Source organism: Eretmochelys imbricata, chromosome 2 (assembly GCF_965152235.1).
Source record: "Eretmochelys imbricata isolate rEreImb1 chromosome 2, rEreImb1.hap1, whole genome shotgun sequence".
Classification (NCBI taxonomy): Eukaryota; Metazoa; Chordata; order Testudines; family Cheloniidae; genus Eretmochelys; species Eretmochelys imbricata.
In genome coordinates, this window is record NC_135573.1 from 168,300,909 (window position 1) to 168,317,349 (window position 16,441).

Below are 16,441 nucleotides of genomic sequence, written 5' to 3' on the forward strand. Positions count from 1 at the left end.
AACAAATGAAAGTGAAAGGACTCACAATTAGGCTGAGCAGGCCCTTGAACCTGGATTGTCCACATCTCAGATAAGTGCCCTGACCATTAGGCTACTGTCTATTCTGTGTGTCTCATGTTTTTACATGAAATATTTCAAAATATCTCATTTTCATTCCAATGTGGAATGGAAACAAATTTCAGACCCTCAAAATTTTTTGTTAAACAGAATTCTTGTTTTACACCCAGCCGCACTTGCCACTCTCATTTGGATCAACAAAAGTTGTGGGTGTTCAGCTCTTGAAAGGATCAGGCCCATAAGGTAGGAAAGAACTGGATTCAAATTATTTATAAAATAAGGGAATTTCTATTTTAAAAATATTAATCTTTATCTGTTAGTGAAATGGATGGAATTTAATTGTATGGACATGAGGTAAGATGCAGCAAAATTAACTGTGTTTCTTTACAAAAGGATAAATGAGCAAACAATATTAAAAATGTTTGCAACTAAAATGAGATAATTGTAAAATGCACTTTTAGTTTTTATTTAAGTAAGGGCAATGTGAATCATAACCAAGAGTTATTACTGCTAAATTTCAGTCAAACACAATGTCATGGGGATAATAAATCTTGTGTGTCCATATGCAGATATACCTACCATACTCTTGCAGCTTTCCAATGAGATTCCCCACATCAATATTCAAGTGACTTTCTATGAAGTTCTTTATAAAACTGTTTTGGAGAGCTTCCTAAAGTAAGAGAAATGATTTGCAAGATAGCATCTGTGATAGTCAGAGTTGCTGAATTTTTTTACATACACACACAGACAAAGAATCATAGATCTCCCTACTCAGCCATAGATTTCTTCTGTGTGACCTTGGGCATGTCACTTAGTATCTATGCCTGAGCTCCTCATCTGTAAAATGACCTCACGGAAATACGAGGAGAAATGCACTGAAGATTCTGAGGCAATTAGATACTACATGGATGGGAACCAAGTAAGTGCCTATCACAGATTGATATATCATACCATACATTTCCATCCTCATCTTCATCTTGTTGTTTTCTTTTGTTTCCATTATTAAACCAGCACTGAGATTGTAGGGTTTTCTTAATTGGCTGTTTAAGATCAGCAAAGGATTAAAAAAAATCTGTTCATGTTGTTTAAAACTCTCCCTGGGGAACTGCTGCCCTAATCAGAGTTGAGAGTTACTGGGAAATGAACTGGCATTTGGTATCTTTCAGCCATTGCTCTCAGTGCAATACGGCCAAAGGTGTGACCCTGCCTTTTCAAACGTACGACAAAGACCCCAAACTCATAACCTGATGTTACGTAGGAATCGTTAGTTAAGTGGAGAATATCGCTAACATCTGCACATACCTTAACTAAGAGTAAAAATATTTATAAAAAAATTAAGATGCCCACTATAGAAAACTTCAAGATTCCACATTTTAGCTGTCAATAATTTATGGCATTAGTGAGCTAACTCCAGGTTTGTATGTCATGGAAGAAAATGTGGCTCCAAAATGGCAGATACACTTCATAATGATATGCAACTAAAGATCAGGCTTATGGTTCCAACAGCTTTGGGCACCAAAGAACCACTGATAAAAACACCCCCTCCTACGGACAAGCACCTGACAAATCTTTAGTGTATTTGTCCTCACAACACTCTTGTAAGATAGGGCAGTGCTATTATCCCTATTTTACTGATGGGGACCTGAGGCTAAGTGACTTGCACCAGGTCATACAAACAGTCTCTGACAGTGACTAGTAGGCTAGTGCCCTAACCACTGGATTGTACTTCCTCTCCAACTCTGATCCCCTTGATTCAGTATAATAGCTCCATACTCCATGGGAGTTCAGTGGGATTACTCATGGAATAAAGTACTATTCAGCATGAACAAGAACATCAGACTCTGGCCCCTTGTACTTAGCAGATACATGAAAGTATGCACATGCTTAAAATAAGTAACCATACAACCTTATTGTTGTACACCTTTAACCTTCCTCACCCCTTGTTTCCCCAACTCACTGAGTCACATCTATACATTTATTAAAAAGAAAAGGAGTACTTGTGGCACCTTAGAGACTAACCAATTTATTTGAGCATAAGTGAAGTGAGCTGTAGCTCACTTCATCGGATGCATACTGTGGAAACTGCAGAAGACATTATATACACAGAGACCATGAAACAATACCTCCTCCCACCCCACTCTCCTGCTGGTAATAGCTTATGTAAAGTGATCACTCTCCTTACAATGTGTATGATAATCAAGTTGGCCATTTCCAGCACAAATCCAGGTTTTCTCACCCTCCGCCCCCCGGAGAGTGAGTTTGTGGGTGGGGGGGCGGAGGGTGAGAAAACCTGGATTTGTGCTGGAAATGGCCCAACTTGATTATCATACACATTGTAAGGAGAGTGATCACTTTACATAAGCTATTACCAGCAGGAGAGTGGGGTGGGAGGAGGTATTGTTTCATGGTCTCTGCGTATATAATGTCTTCTGCAGTTTCCACAGTATGCATCCGATGAAGTGAGCTGTAGCTCACTTCACTTATGCTCAAATAAATTGGTTAGTCTCTAAGGTGCCACAAGTACTCCTTTTCTTTTTGCGAATACAGACTAACATGGTTGTTACTCTGAAATCTATACATTTATTGTAAATTGGCTAGGGAAGAGACCTTTCCTTTTGCTTGTTCTGTAAAACACAACATTTTGGAGCATTGCATTATTAACAGTCGTACAAACAATATTATCTGGAAAATAGCATCTTCAGTTTCCATGTTCATTGTCTCAATTTCTATATCTCATTTGCTCAGTTTCCAAGAACAAGGACTAACAATTAGCTCCACGAGGCCTTTCAGGGATCACAAGTAACATTCCTTAATTGAATCTTAATTAACAATTCTATTGTTGATGCATGAGCATCAGTTTATTCTTCCACAGCTTAATGGCTCTGCAGATGGTGAAGAGTAAAAAGTGCCAAAACTACATTTTAATGACTAAAGAAAGAAGATATGACTTGGAAACAGACAGGAAAAACTGTTAACCAGGTGCTACATTTTAGCAGTCACTGCTATTGTTGCATTTTAAATTTCCTCCATTGTCCCTGTGAGACCTGATCAATTACATTGGGGAAGACAATTATGAGAATTAAGCAAGTTCAAGCTGTAAAGAGTATTTAAAAACTTGCCAATTGTCTTAGATTAACGTTTCTCAACTGCAGTCCGCGGACCCCAAGGGGTCCCCAAACATACTCCAGGGGTCCGTGGGCCCCACTGATCAACTCCTCCCTCTCCCTCCCAGCACCTCCTCCATGCCAGGGAACAGCTGTTCAGCAGCGTTCAGGAGGCGCTGGGAGACAGGGTGAGGAGCGGGGATGGAGTGTGCTCAGGGGAGGAGGCGGAAAGAGGTGTGGAAGAGGAGGGGGAGGGGTGGAGTGGGGGTAGGGCCTGGGGCTGAGTGGGAGGCTTGGGGGCCCCCAAAAAATTTTAAATCAAAATGGGGGTCCTCAGGTTGCTAAAGTTTGAGAATTGCTGCCTTCGGTAAGTGACTGTTCGCCATTGTACTATTCATAGTATTTCCAGTATCACATGGTAATACTGCAGACAGGGAGGTAACTACTCATTCTAGCTACTTTAAAATTGAAAAGATTTTCAGGACCACCCCATTGTAGATCTATCATCTAAACTTTAGCAGGGTTTACTGTCACAGACATACTGTCTTCAAGTGCCACTCATAAGAAAAACTCATATGTCTGTGCTGACTGTACCACCACCGCTATCCTGCAGAATTTCTGGTAATTCCTCCTCCTGAGAGCCAGGATCTTTGTAAAGGCTGATCCTGAACTCCATTTCCTATAGTGATCTAGTATTTCTAGAATTACCACTTCTTTACAGGCTACTTTAATTCTTCAATTATTTGTTCCTGTGGATAGTATTGGAAAGTAGGAAGTCATCGACAATTCACCAACCTGGAGCTGATTGACCATGAGGAAGTTTTCACTGCTCTTAAAAACCTCAGACATCCTTAGCCATGCCTCAGAATAAATTTTCAGGTTGTCCACAAAACCAAATGTGTGATTAGCCTAAAGGAAGAAATGAAGCCAAGTGAAATGAAAACTGCACACAGTAATTCCTGTGGAAACAGGAGCAACTTGGGTGGTTCAGATGTCCTGAAAATCCTCTGCATGTCAACTTTAATTGTCAGAAGTAAATGCATTGTGTTTCCTTTCATCTTCAAAGGAAAACAAAAATTCAGAGACTAACAAATCACAGAAAAGGCTTCCTGCTGTGTTTATGTTTCCCACATGAAGAGTAATAATATACAATTTATTTTTATATACTGCCTTTCATACATGGTACCACAAAATATTTTAGTGAGAGAGCCAATCAAAAAATAAAAGAGGTTCAAATTAAAGCCTCTCTCTTGATCACAGCACCGCCTATTTGGGAGGAATAAGTGGAATATCTGGATGCAACCTACAGTTCCTTCAACCCTGAGGACAATTTTGGTGCTGATTGAGTCAGGGAGATCTAGCAAGGTCCAGTAAGGAAGAAGGCAGAATTAGGGACCTTCTCATTTGACTGTAGGGGGTAGCAGCCAAGTCCTTTCCTTCTGCCCTCACCAAAGGATGGACTCTGAATGACAGAATAGTGAATAATGCACATTCTAGTGTGAATTTTTAGAAAGTCCGTGGTAAAAACTGGTAAAAGTTCAGTTTTCACAAACATGGGTGGTTTCTCCAAATATACATGAATCATGAATAACATGACTTCACAGTCACAATGACTCAGCCTCAATGATTTTATTCACAAAAGGATCAGCAAATCAATTAACTTTTCACATTTAGCCAGATCTAGTAGTGACTGGACTGACTTTTCATACGACCCAGCCAACAAGAAGGTTCAGTGTGTTCCACTATCACTCAAGGTGTCTGCAGCTAGGTTTGAAATCACGTACCAATATCACTAGGGGGTACCAAAGAAGGGACCTGATAAGATGAGCAAATTAATCACAAACTAGGAAAGAATTTTAGCATTAAATTCCCCAAAAAATTATTCAGAAACACTGTTTCAGTAATGTTGAATTGGTATAATATTAAATGTAACATTTAAATTAAATATTTAAGTCAAAATGAAGCATGCTAATATTGAAATGAAACATTGCGACACAAAGTGAGAAAGTTAAACAATTCATTTGGACTTTAACCTGTCAAAATGTCATCTAAATGTACATGTTGGTGCTAAATGTTTTAATTTTGACTAAATTGCACTTTCCCTCAGAAAATAACTTAATGAAATTTTTTGACCACCTCTAAAAGTTGTATAAATAATAGGCTCAAGAGATCACATGAACACCTCAGTTGTGTCACAAAAAAATGTTTTAGGGAATAATAGATGAACAATTCATAGAGCCTGATCCTGACAGAGAGAGCAAAGTTGAATTTGATGATGATGCGATTGCAAATAGCAAAAACAGATACAGGATATTGATAGGAGTTATAATATATAAGTACACCACTGACTGAAGTATTAATGTTATATCAATACACATACATCTGTACAATAATTAGCTCTCCAAATTTGATTGAACTATGATAAAGAAAACAATAAGCTACTGCTGCTAATGGTGATTTAAGCTCATTCTGGAAATACAGATAAGTATTAGTTGAAGCATTACATTCTATGGCCAGTTCTGTCTTAATGCTTGTAAGGGATCATTATTATCATGATAAAGGTAGATTATACGAGGGGATTATCGAAAAAGGAGCATGCGTGTGTGGAGAGAGACATTCTGAGTTGTAAGCTGATTCTTGAACAAACACCAAAATGAAAAGGATCAGTATTATTAGAGATAACACTTCTGAAAGATAATTTAAACCGGACTAAAATTTAGACTGCCATTTTGACAGGCGGGGGAGGCGGGGTGAGACAGCAGGATCTGTGGCATCATTTTTTCTAGTGAAATACACCACCTCACCATGTCTGATGGCTACTGAACATTAGGATTTATTCAAAGCCTATAAAATTATGCCCCTTTCCCTGCCCCACCCTTACACACATGCAAGTGTTTGTTCATGTTTGGTTTTGGCAATTAACTTTCCATTGGTTCTGTTAAAAAACACAGATATTTACATACAACATGCAAAAAACTGGTAATGGATAACACAGCTAATTAATGGTACTTTCAGAATATTCCTGTATCTGCACTACATCAATCAAATGTTTATGTACAACTTCTCATTAGGGGAAATCACTAGTATTTCAAAGTATCTTAAGTGTAGTATTTGGTCAAGCTAAGAAGCCTGATTAAATAATAAGGAATAAAAGTTAAACATAACAAACAGATTGGAAAATAAAAACAACTGAAAGAACATATTCCATCTGAAATCACTGCTGTGGGGCCAAATCTTGTGTCCCACTGCCATGCTTTAATCACTAGACTATGCTTCCTCTCAACTATCTTTAAACATCTGTCTTATTTTCCCCTTGCCTAATAGATTAGGAATCTACAGCTCAAGGTTAGAGAATGCTGTGATATCAATTTTGCTTAAGTTAATATCATAGCAGTCATAACTGTTTTTAGGAACCAGACCTCTTCATTATGCTCTAATGATGGTGGTAGGGTAGTCACGTACAGCATTCCCCAGCAAAAAAGAGCTTCTGCACTGAGTTGCAAATTAGAATTGGGGGTAAATTTATTCTAATATTTCCTGTCAAAAGTGCAGAACTTTGGCACAGTCCCGCACCATTTAAGTGCCTTCTACAAAGACATTCAGATAAAGTCTGGAAGTGTAAAGCGACAAGAGATGCCTGCCTAAGCAGCAAAAAAAAAAAAAAAAAAAAACAGAAAAGGTCACTGGTGACCCATTCCCCACACTAGCTGTGCAGGAGGTGCTAGGATGGCCACTGGCAGCCAACTACATTTCCCTCTGGCAATATTAAGTCTTTAGAGAGGGGATGCTGGTGGACAGTTTGGGAATAAGATCTTCTGATAGGGGCCACAAGGGCTTCATTACAAGTAGGAAAGTGGGTAGAGAGGGATGCTTATCACTGGGACATATGTAGCTTAATAAACCCTGAAGATTCAGGTTCAATTCAGAATAAAGGAAGGGTTAAAAATTTAGACTAGGCCCAAACTTTAAGTCCTAGTTCACCATTTTCTACTTAAAAACTAACAGAGAAAGTGTATAGACTGTTAAGAACTGCTTGGCTGGTGTGTGGTTATTGTGCCTTTAAGACCTGGAAAATTGTGAAGGAAGAGTTCAGTAGAGAGTCTCCTCAGAGGTAAGTAGATGTATCTAAAGAATGAAAACAGCTGCATTATACGTGGGGCTTGTAGCACTGCCTATTACTACCCCTGCCTGATAATTCCCATTATAAAGCCTTGTTTAAAGGTCCATATAACTTTGCCAAACTTTAACCACTTAGGCTGAAATTTTCCATGACAAGTGTCTGCCACGGGGCTGATTTTTTGGGGGGGAAACGTCAGCCAAAAGGGTTCAGCTATTTCTTAGAAAAAAGTTGGGCAAAATTTCCTCTGTGTCAAAAAAAATTGTTCACCTTTCCTTTAAAAAGCTCAACAGCCTCCCCGTGCCCTGGAGCAAGAACATGAAATTGGGCAGGGGCTGGCCTTTGTGTCAGGGGTATGCCTTTTACTGTCCCTGGGAAAATCTGCCCCAAATTTAGCAAAGTTAAAATCCTTTTGAAACAAAACAGTTTGCACAAGCTCAGTAAAGACTTGCTAGCGCTTCATAGCTCCCTGACAACCCTATCTACACTTAGCACGCTCCATCCCAGGACCGCAAGAGGCCGAGAATGCAACGTGTGCTGGACAGCAGCTTTGGTTAAGGCTGGAGACTTGAATTCCACCAAAAGTCCTCTCTGGTATTGCCTTCAGACTCACCCTTTTATAAACCTCCTAGTTTTGTGAATAAGGTGAAGCTAGAAACATCCTTTTGAGGTTATTTGTCAGCCTGTTAAAACATTTCATTGTAATATAATTTTTCATCATGAAGGGAGTTGAAACAAATGTGTTTTTTTTCAAATGCCAAACTTCACGAGACAACCCAATTAAAGTTGTAGAATAAAAACCTCCTTTATCTTATTATGAAGGCTTGATATTTATAAAGAAAGGCTTTGCCTTTCATATTAAGGATTTGTGAGCAAGGCGGCAGGAATCCAAAAACAGGATGAATTTGTCAGACGTGTTTTCTTACTTTTACTTCTGAATTGTATTGTTACATACATTCTGTTTTAATCGGAAAAATTTGAAAAAAAAAATCTTTCAATGGCTATAAACTTCTTAAATGTAACATCTCTTTCTTTAAACTATCATCCTAAATGGAGATGCAATAATATGGCAAGAAAGACACATTGCCTCTGATGAGCCAATCAAGAATCAGAGATGCATGCTTTCTGATTGGCTCAGAATTGAACAAAAATTTCCATTGAACTTAGCTGATGTCAGTCGGCATATAGTCATTTATTGCGTGTGTGAACTTGACTGGTCAATATTGATTTAAACCTCAGGATTGTTTATTTATCACAGGTAGAAAGCAAATTTAATAACTTATTGTAAGAATGGTTGTCAGTAATCTTGAGATGAGATATTCCATTTTATGAAACAAAACATGAAAATTATCCTGAAATGTAAACAGATTTTAATGCTACCAGTCTTTGTAGCATGTACCTAGCTACCCCTGGGGAATAGTAGTTGAATGGGTACGATCCTGCAGTCCATGTTAGGGGAAAACTTGCACCTCTACTTCAATGGCACTTTTGCCTAAGTAAAGGCTGCAGGATTGGACTCAATACCAATATTTAGGATATTTGTTGATAATTTAGTTTTACTTAATTTCCATAGGGTATGATAATTAGTAAGACTGTGCAACAGGAACAGTAAAGATGGATTTGATGGAGGCATCTACTGCTAGTTCCATGTTTACAAATAAACAGATAATTTATCATTGATAACTTGGTGAGTCTAGCATTTATTTTTACAAGACATCTTGAATGAGCTGATGGAACTGTCTGAGGTCCAAGCATGTTAATAGGTTTATTGGGCTATAATATCTGATAGAATCTGTGTAGTTACAGAAGATGAAAAAAACAAAGTAAAATTGTCTCATTGAAGATAACTTGACAGTCTCAGTGCTGTTACTGAGTAGACTTCGTTTCACTTAAGATCTAGACTAGGATTCAACATGTGCCGAAAGATGTAGCTGTCTTATCATGGATCCCATTAAGATAGTGGCTGTGCCATACTAATTGGCAGAATAACTTGGAAATCTCTACAATGCATTATTCTTGGTGTCACTGTAAAGCAGAATGCAATTCTGTATACAGAGTTTTATCACCACTTACAGTTCACACCTGTAAAAATCAAAAGAGCACCTTCTTTTTTTTAAATCAGCCTAAAGTTTTAAAATTAATTATATTCAACTCAGCAGACTAAGGGAGATATAGCCTGTCACCCAAACTAAGTTCATTTTAATTGTAAACTAAGAAACCACAAGAAGTGTTATTTTTGATTCACAAAGGAGTATTGTGAAGTTAACGTGTAGTTCTAACATTTATCATTTCACTTAGATTTTAACATCTTAAAATCTTTTTTAGAGTAAAAGTCAGAACATTGTACTGATATATGTTTACCATGGAAAACACTATCATTAAAAAATATTTTGTATACCATTATCAAGCAGTAATGCTTTATTTCACATTTTAAATGGACTTAAATTACCGTTCCTGTAATAATTAAGATTTCATAACAAGCATCATATTTGCAAGGTAAATACAAATATTTCCTCTGACCTCCAAGCCCTTTTAAAAATAGATCAAAATACTTATTACTTATTTGTATTGCAATAGTGCCTAAGAGCCTTGGTCACGGACCCCCTACTGTGAGAGGCACTGTACAAGCATAGAACAAAAACAGTGTCTGTGAACACGACTATAAACTCTTTGGGATTGGGACTATTAAATACAGGATACCTGCCAAGTAACAACCTTAGAATTTTTCGTCATATAAGCAGTCACCAATGTCATCAGCTAACCAGGTATTTGTACAGTATAGGCAGGAAAATTCATAAGAGTTGTCTTAACACCACCCTCCTCCTTGCCACTCCCCTATGCCACAAGATTAAATTAGGTGAACTAAAGGAACAATTCCACTAGTTGAGCCAATTGTGTGTATATGAACATATCTAACATACTTCCATTTAGTAGAGGGATATGACAGACATACCATGTACTGCACAGACAAGGGTGGGATGTTCAAAAGTGCCTAAGAGAGTTAAGCACTCAAATTCTGTTGACTTTCAGTGGGATTCCTGACTTCATTTGAAAACCCCACCCATCATCTATAATTCAGAGTTGGTACTGTTTTGTAGCACAATTAAGCCTCATATGCACTGGCCAGGAAAACCATATGAGCAGATCTATAGTCGTGATTACATTTTAGCATGGTAAAGGAGAGGAATGAAGCAGCAGGAAAAAAAAAACCCAGCTATGCTCAATAAGGTCTTTTCTTCAAGGATTAGTATTTGTAACAATAAAGTAAAATAAGTTAATGGAATCAAAAAGAAAACATAGAAGCACCCAAGCCTGGATTTTAACCCAGTCCATTGACCTGAGGTATACAGCCTATCTTCCCAAAGGCTTTAGTACAGTACCACCTAGAAGCCCTAGTCATGGACCTAGACTCCATTGTGCTAGGCACTGTACAAACACAGAACTAGCAGATGATCCCTCATGCAGCCTTTCCTGTGAGCAGCTGTGCAAAAGGAGGGCGAAGTGGGGCAGAAGTTAACTCTTACTCACCAAGGACTTACCTAGGGCCCCTGCACTCTGACACTGCAGGCTCACTACAACACTTTTAACATGGTTTTCCTGGCTCACTTGAACAGGGACTGCAAAACTTTGGGCCAAGTTCTCTTCATTGACACTGATGCAAACTTACTGAAGTAAATGGAGTAAATTGAAACACAAATACTACTAAAGAAAAGGAGTACTTGTGGCACCTTAGAGACTAACCAATTTATTTGAGCATAAGCTTTCGTGAGCTACAGCTCACTTCATCGGATGCATACTGTGCAAAGTGTAGATCTTTTTATACACACAAAGCATGAAAAAATACCTCCCCCCACCCCACTCTCCTGCTGGTAATAGCTTATCTAAAGTGATCACTCTCCTTACAATGTGTATGATAATCAAGGTGGGCCATTTCCAGCACAAATCCAGGGTTTAACAAGAACGTCTGGGGGGGAGGGGGTAGGAAAAAACAAGGGGAAATAGGTTACCTTGCATAATGACTTAGCCACTCTCAGTCTCTATTCTAAGTTAATTGTATCCAATTTGCAAATGAATTCCAATTCAACAGTCTCTCTCTGGAGTCTGGATTTGAAGTTTTTTTGTTGTAATATCGCAACTTTCATGTCTGCAATCGCGTGACCAGAGAGATTGAAGTGTTCTCCGACTGGTTTATGAATGTTATAATTCTTGACATCTGATTTGTGTCCATTTATTCTTTTACATAGAGACTGTCCAGTTTGACCAATGTACATGGCAGAGGGGCATTGCTGGCACATGATGGCATATATCACATTGGTGGATGTGCAGACGAACGAGCCTCTGATAGCGTGGCTGATGTTATTAGGCCCTGTGATGGTGTCCCCTGAATAGATATGTGGGCACAATTGGCAACGGGCTTTGTTGCAAGGATAGGTTCCTGGGTTAGTGGTTCTGTTGTGTGGTATGTGGCTGCTGGTGAGTATTTGCTTCAGGTTGGGGGGCTGACTGTAGGCAAGGACTGACCTGTCTCCCAAGATTTGAGAGGGTGTTGGGTCATCCTTCAGGATAGGTTGTAGATCCTTAATAATGCGTTGGAGGGGTTTTAGTTGGGGGCTAAAGGTGACGGCTAGTGGCGTTCTGTTATTTTCTTTGTTAGACCTGTCCTGTAGTAGGTGACTTCTGGGAACTCTTCTGGCTCTATCAATCTGTTTCTTCACTTCCGCAGGTGGGTACTGTAGTTGTAAGAATGCTTGATAGAGATCTTGTAGGTGTTTGTTTCTGTCTGAGGGGTTGGAGCAAATGCGGTTGTATCGCAGAGCTTGGCTGTAGACAATGGATCGTGTGGTGTAGTCAGGGTGAAAGCTGGAGGCATGCAGGTAGGAATAACGGTCAGTAGGTTTCCGGTATAGGGTGGTGTTTATGTGACCATCGTTTATTAGCACTGTAGTGTTCAGGAAGTGGATCTCTTGTGTGGACTGGACCAGGCTGAGGTTGATGGTGGGATGGAAATTGTTGAAATCATGGTGGAATTCCTCAAGAGCTTCTTTTCCATGGGTCCAGATGATGAAGATGTCATCAATATAGCGCAAGTAGAGTAGAGGCGTTAGGGGACGAGAGCTGAGGAAGCGTTGTTCTAAGTCAGCCATAAAAATGTTGGCATACTGTGGGGCCATGCGGGTACCCATAGCAGTGCCGCTGATCTGAAGGTATACATTGTCCCCAAATGTAAAATAGTTATGGGTAAGGACAAAGTCACAAAGTTCAGCCACCAGGTTAGCTGTGACATTATCGGGGATAGTGTTCTTGACGGCTTGTAGTCCATCTTTGTGTGGAATGTTGGTGTACAGGGCTTCTACATCCATAGTGGCCAGGATGGTGTTATCAAGAAGATCACCGATGGATTATAGTTTGCTCAGGAAATCAGTGGTGTCTCGAAGGTAGCTGGGAGTGCTGGTAGCGTAGGGCCTGAGGAGGGAGTCTACATAGCCAGACAATCCTGCTGTCAGGGTGCCAATGCCTGAGATGATGGGGCATCCAGGATTTCCAAGCTTATGGATCTTGGGTAGTAGACAGAATATCCCAGGTCGGGGTTCCAGGGGTGTCTGTGTGAATTTGATCTTGTGCTTTTTCAGGGAGTTTCTTGAGCTAATGCTCAAGAGTTACCAAAAGAAACTACAGCATCTGTCAAGAATTGTAACATTCATAAACCAGTTGGAGAACACTTCAATCTCTCTGGTCACGCGATTGCAGACATGAAAGTTGCGATATTACAACAAAAAAACTTCAAATCCAGACTCCAGAGAGAGACTGTTGAATTGGAATTCATTTGCAAATTGGATACAATTAACTTAGGCGTGAATAGAGATTGGGAGTGGCTAAGTCATTATGCAAGGTAACCTATTTCCCCTTGTTTTTTCCTACCCCCCCCCCCCCGATGTTCTTGTTAAACCCTGGATTTGTGCTGGAAATGGCCCACCTTGGTTATCATACACATTGTAAGGAGAGTGATCACTTTAGATAAGTTATTACCAGCAGGAGAGTGGGGTGGGGGGAGGTTTTTTTCATGCTTTGTGTGTATAAAAAGATCTTCTACACTTTCCGCAGTATGCATCCGATGAAGTGAGCTGTAGCTCACGAAAGCTTATGCTCAAATAAATTGGTTAGTCTCTAAGGTGCCACAAGTACTCCTTTTCTTTTTGCGAATACAGACTAACACGCTTGTTACTCTGAAACCTGACAAATACTACTGTTATTTTTTTATGTGCAGTGGGAGCAGGATGAACATATTGGGGAAATAACCCTGCCAGTTTTCTTAAAGGAAACACTTCCCATTGTTTCTACCATCCATATTGAGTACAGACATTTGATTTATTCATTTCCTTAGATACTCACCTTTTCTATCACCATGTTAAACATTTTGCTGTTGGGGGTGTACAGTATCTTCCCATGTAACAGGGGCTTCAGAAAGGTCCACACCAAAGCCCCATTAGGTAACTGTAAAATTTCCTGATAAAGCTGCAAGCAAAATGGAGCTGTGGTAAAAGAGAAAGAAACAGAGAGAGATCGATCATATTTAAGAGATATGATGATTTATTCAGCAACATAATGCCTATACACATTAACTTAGGGCTTGGCCTCTGTAAGGTGCTGAAAACCCTCAATTCTCACTGAACCATCACTTCAGCTCTTTGGAGAGATGCAGTTCATTCACCAAGTGCTTGAACCTGTGAGGAGCTGGGGATCCACAACTCCCAGATAAGCTGAGAACAATCATCCCCCAAAGAGATCAGAATCTTAGGGCATGTCTACACTACAGCCCTAAGTCAACCTATGTTACGTTGACTTACAGCCACTGCAGTAATTACACACTACCCTCCTTCCGCCGGTGGTGCGCGTCCTTCCCAGGAATGCATGAAGCTGTGAAATTGACAAGACAGCCAATATAAGTAACACAGGCACCCTAACTACACTGACATAAGCACTACACCTCTCGTGGAAGTGGAGTTAGCATGCTGATGTAGAAGAGCACTTACTTTGGCGGGAGGAAGGCTGTATTGTGTACACTGACATAATTAGGTCGTTGTAAGCTGCCTTATGTCAACCGAATTGTGTAGTGTAGACCAGGTCTTAGTAAAAACACTGCATACACTGCACCTATCCTAAAAGCTGTATTGGTATATTACAGTTTTGGAGTCAAAGTACACAGGCAAAACAAACATAAAATAAATGCTGAGGGAAGATTCACTGCTATAAATTCTCATACAGATCAAAAGTTCTTTAAAGAATAAAAGAGACTAGCACCACCAATTATAGACCAATGAGGGATTTATAATAGTCTGATCATTGTTTTCATACTCAAGAGAAGGCGAGCATAGTTCTAATCAGCAGCTATACACCTTCTTACTTGTGGAACTTTCTTAGGCCATTCAATGAAAACTGTCTTTTCTATTTGACAAGACAGCTTTTGGGTGACAGTGAAATGTCTACTGGCTTCTTCATCAAGAAAGGTAGCACAGCCTATTTCAGAAAGCTGCAGATAGATGCAAATGTGGAACTGAACTGTAGGATGTTTAATTCATTTTTTAAACCTATCTATATTTCATCTGCCTAGCTGAAAAATCCATTCCCCTAACCCAAGTAAAATTTGATCGTCAAGCATGTTAAGATGGATGTATATTCTTAATAACCTCATTGTGAGCCATGGCCCTCATCCTGCAAGAAGGAACATGTGGACAGACTCCCTACTGAAGTCAAGGGGCTCCTTTTCACAGGATCAGGTCTAAATTTCTATGCTTAGTTTACATTGGGTATTTTGGTGACTAGTAGATTTAGAAATATTTAGTAATATTTTGTAGTAATTTTCATCTTCAGTGTACTGTACTGTAGAAACATTAAGTAATGTCTTTAGTAGAGCCGAGCGAGTAATTGATTTTTTAAATTTTGGTGGCGAACCAAAAAAATTCTAAAAACAATTCTAACCAAAACTAAGCTTTTGTTTTTTCTCCCCAAACAAACAAAAAAATTGATTTGAAACTAAATGTCAAAACAAATCATTTTAACAATTCCCAAGAAATGTAAGGTTTTTCAGCAGAAACTATTTGCTGTATTTGACCTAAATTCACAAATAGTTTCAGTACCTGCCAAAAAATTTTAACAAAAATTTCACCCAGCTCTAGTTACACCACCTCTGCTAGGGAGACAAATGTTATTATTTGCATTTTACAAAGGCAGACTGAATTAGCAATGTGAAGTGACCTGCCCAAAACCAAGGAGTGAGTGTCAGAGCAGGATTGTAACCAAGGAGTTTCTAGACCCCAGTCCTTTGTCCAGATCATTCCTCCACAATCTCCCTTTAAGAAATTAGTCCCCTCTAAACAAGATCTGTAACTGGAGAAAAATTAACAAGTGCTCAAAGGTGGCCAGGCCAGAGTGATGGTATGATGAGCATATGGAGGACTGTAGCTAACCTTTAGACGAGAACTTTTATGGAAGTGTTGTCCAGTTGTTGGACTATAAGGCAAGTTCAGTAGTGAGCACACAGGACTGGAAGCCAGGGCCACTGAGATTTATAAGGAGGGGGAAAGTGGGCAGGAGGGGTAAGGACCCATACACAATCCCCTGTGCACCCTCTCTGCAACTCCACTATTAGTAGTGGAAGGACAAGCAAAGACTATGTGACTGGTACTCCCTGCCTGTGTGAGTGGCAGGGCTTGGGAAGAGCTCTGACTCCATGTTCAGTGTGCCAGCTTGAACAGCTGAGTCCAGACAAGATGTTGCAATCTTCTAGTCACAGAGCCAGAAGCAGATATTTTTCCCATCATCACCACCCCTCCCCGAGGAGCAACAATGGAATCATGCCTCTCTGAGTTACAATTCCTTTCCTGGAAGATCACAGAAATTAATTTTGATGAGTCAAATATTGGTGTAGGGGTGTGTGATAGGTCTAGAAAGCAGTCTCATACACATGATAGAAGAATAAAAGCAGGGTGCAGACAACTTGGAATATTAACTCTAATGGTAGCCAACAATTCAACTACAAGAAAAGACAAAAGTTATTCTTCTCTGGTTGTATTCAGAGGCTTAAGGATTTTATCATAAAATACCACAACATCAAGTTCACAAAATAAAAGTATATAACTATAGATTTGCAACCTTGTATCTAATA

At 39.5% G+C, this 16,441-nt stretch overlaps 1 protein-coding gene across 1 annotated transcript in view; it reads right to left on the reverse strand.

The window, feature by feature from the left end:
* ABCA13 (ATP binding cassette subfamily A member 13) overlaps window positions 1-16,441 on the reverse strand; it is a 230,961-nt gene that overhangs the window by 185,113 nt on the left and 29,407 nt on the right. Inside the window, exons 12-14 of the mRNA XM_077808719.1 lie at window positions 13,669-13,808; window positions 3,957-4,070; window positions 637-727 (exon numbers count right to left, since the gene is read on the reverse strand). Of these exons, the coding sequence (XP_077664845.1) occupies window positions 637-727; window positions 3,957-4,070; window positions 13,669-13,808 (345 nt within the window). The remainder of the gene's footprint in view (window positions 1-636; window positions 728-3,956; window positions 4,071-13,668; window positions 13,809-16,441) is intronic.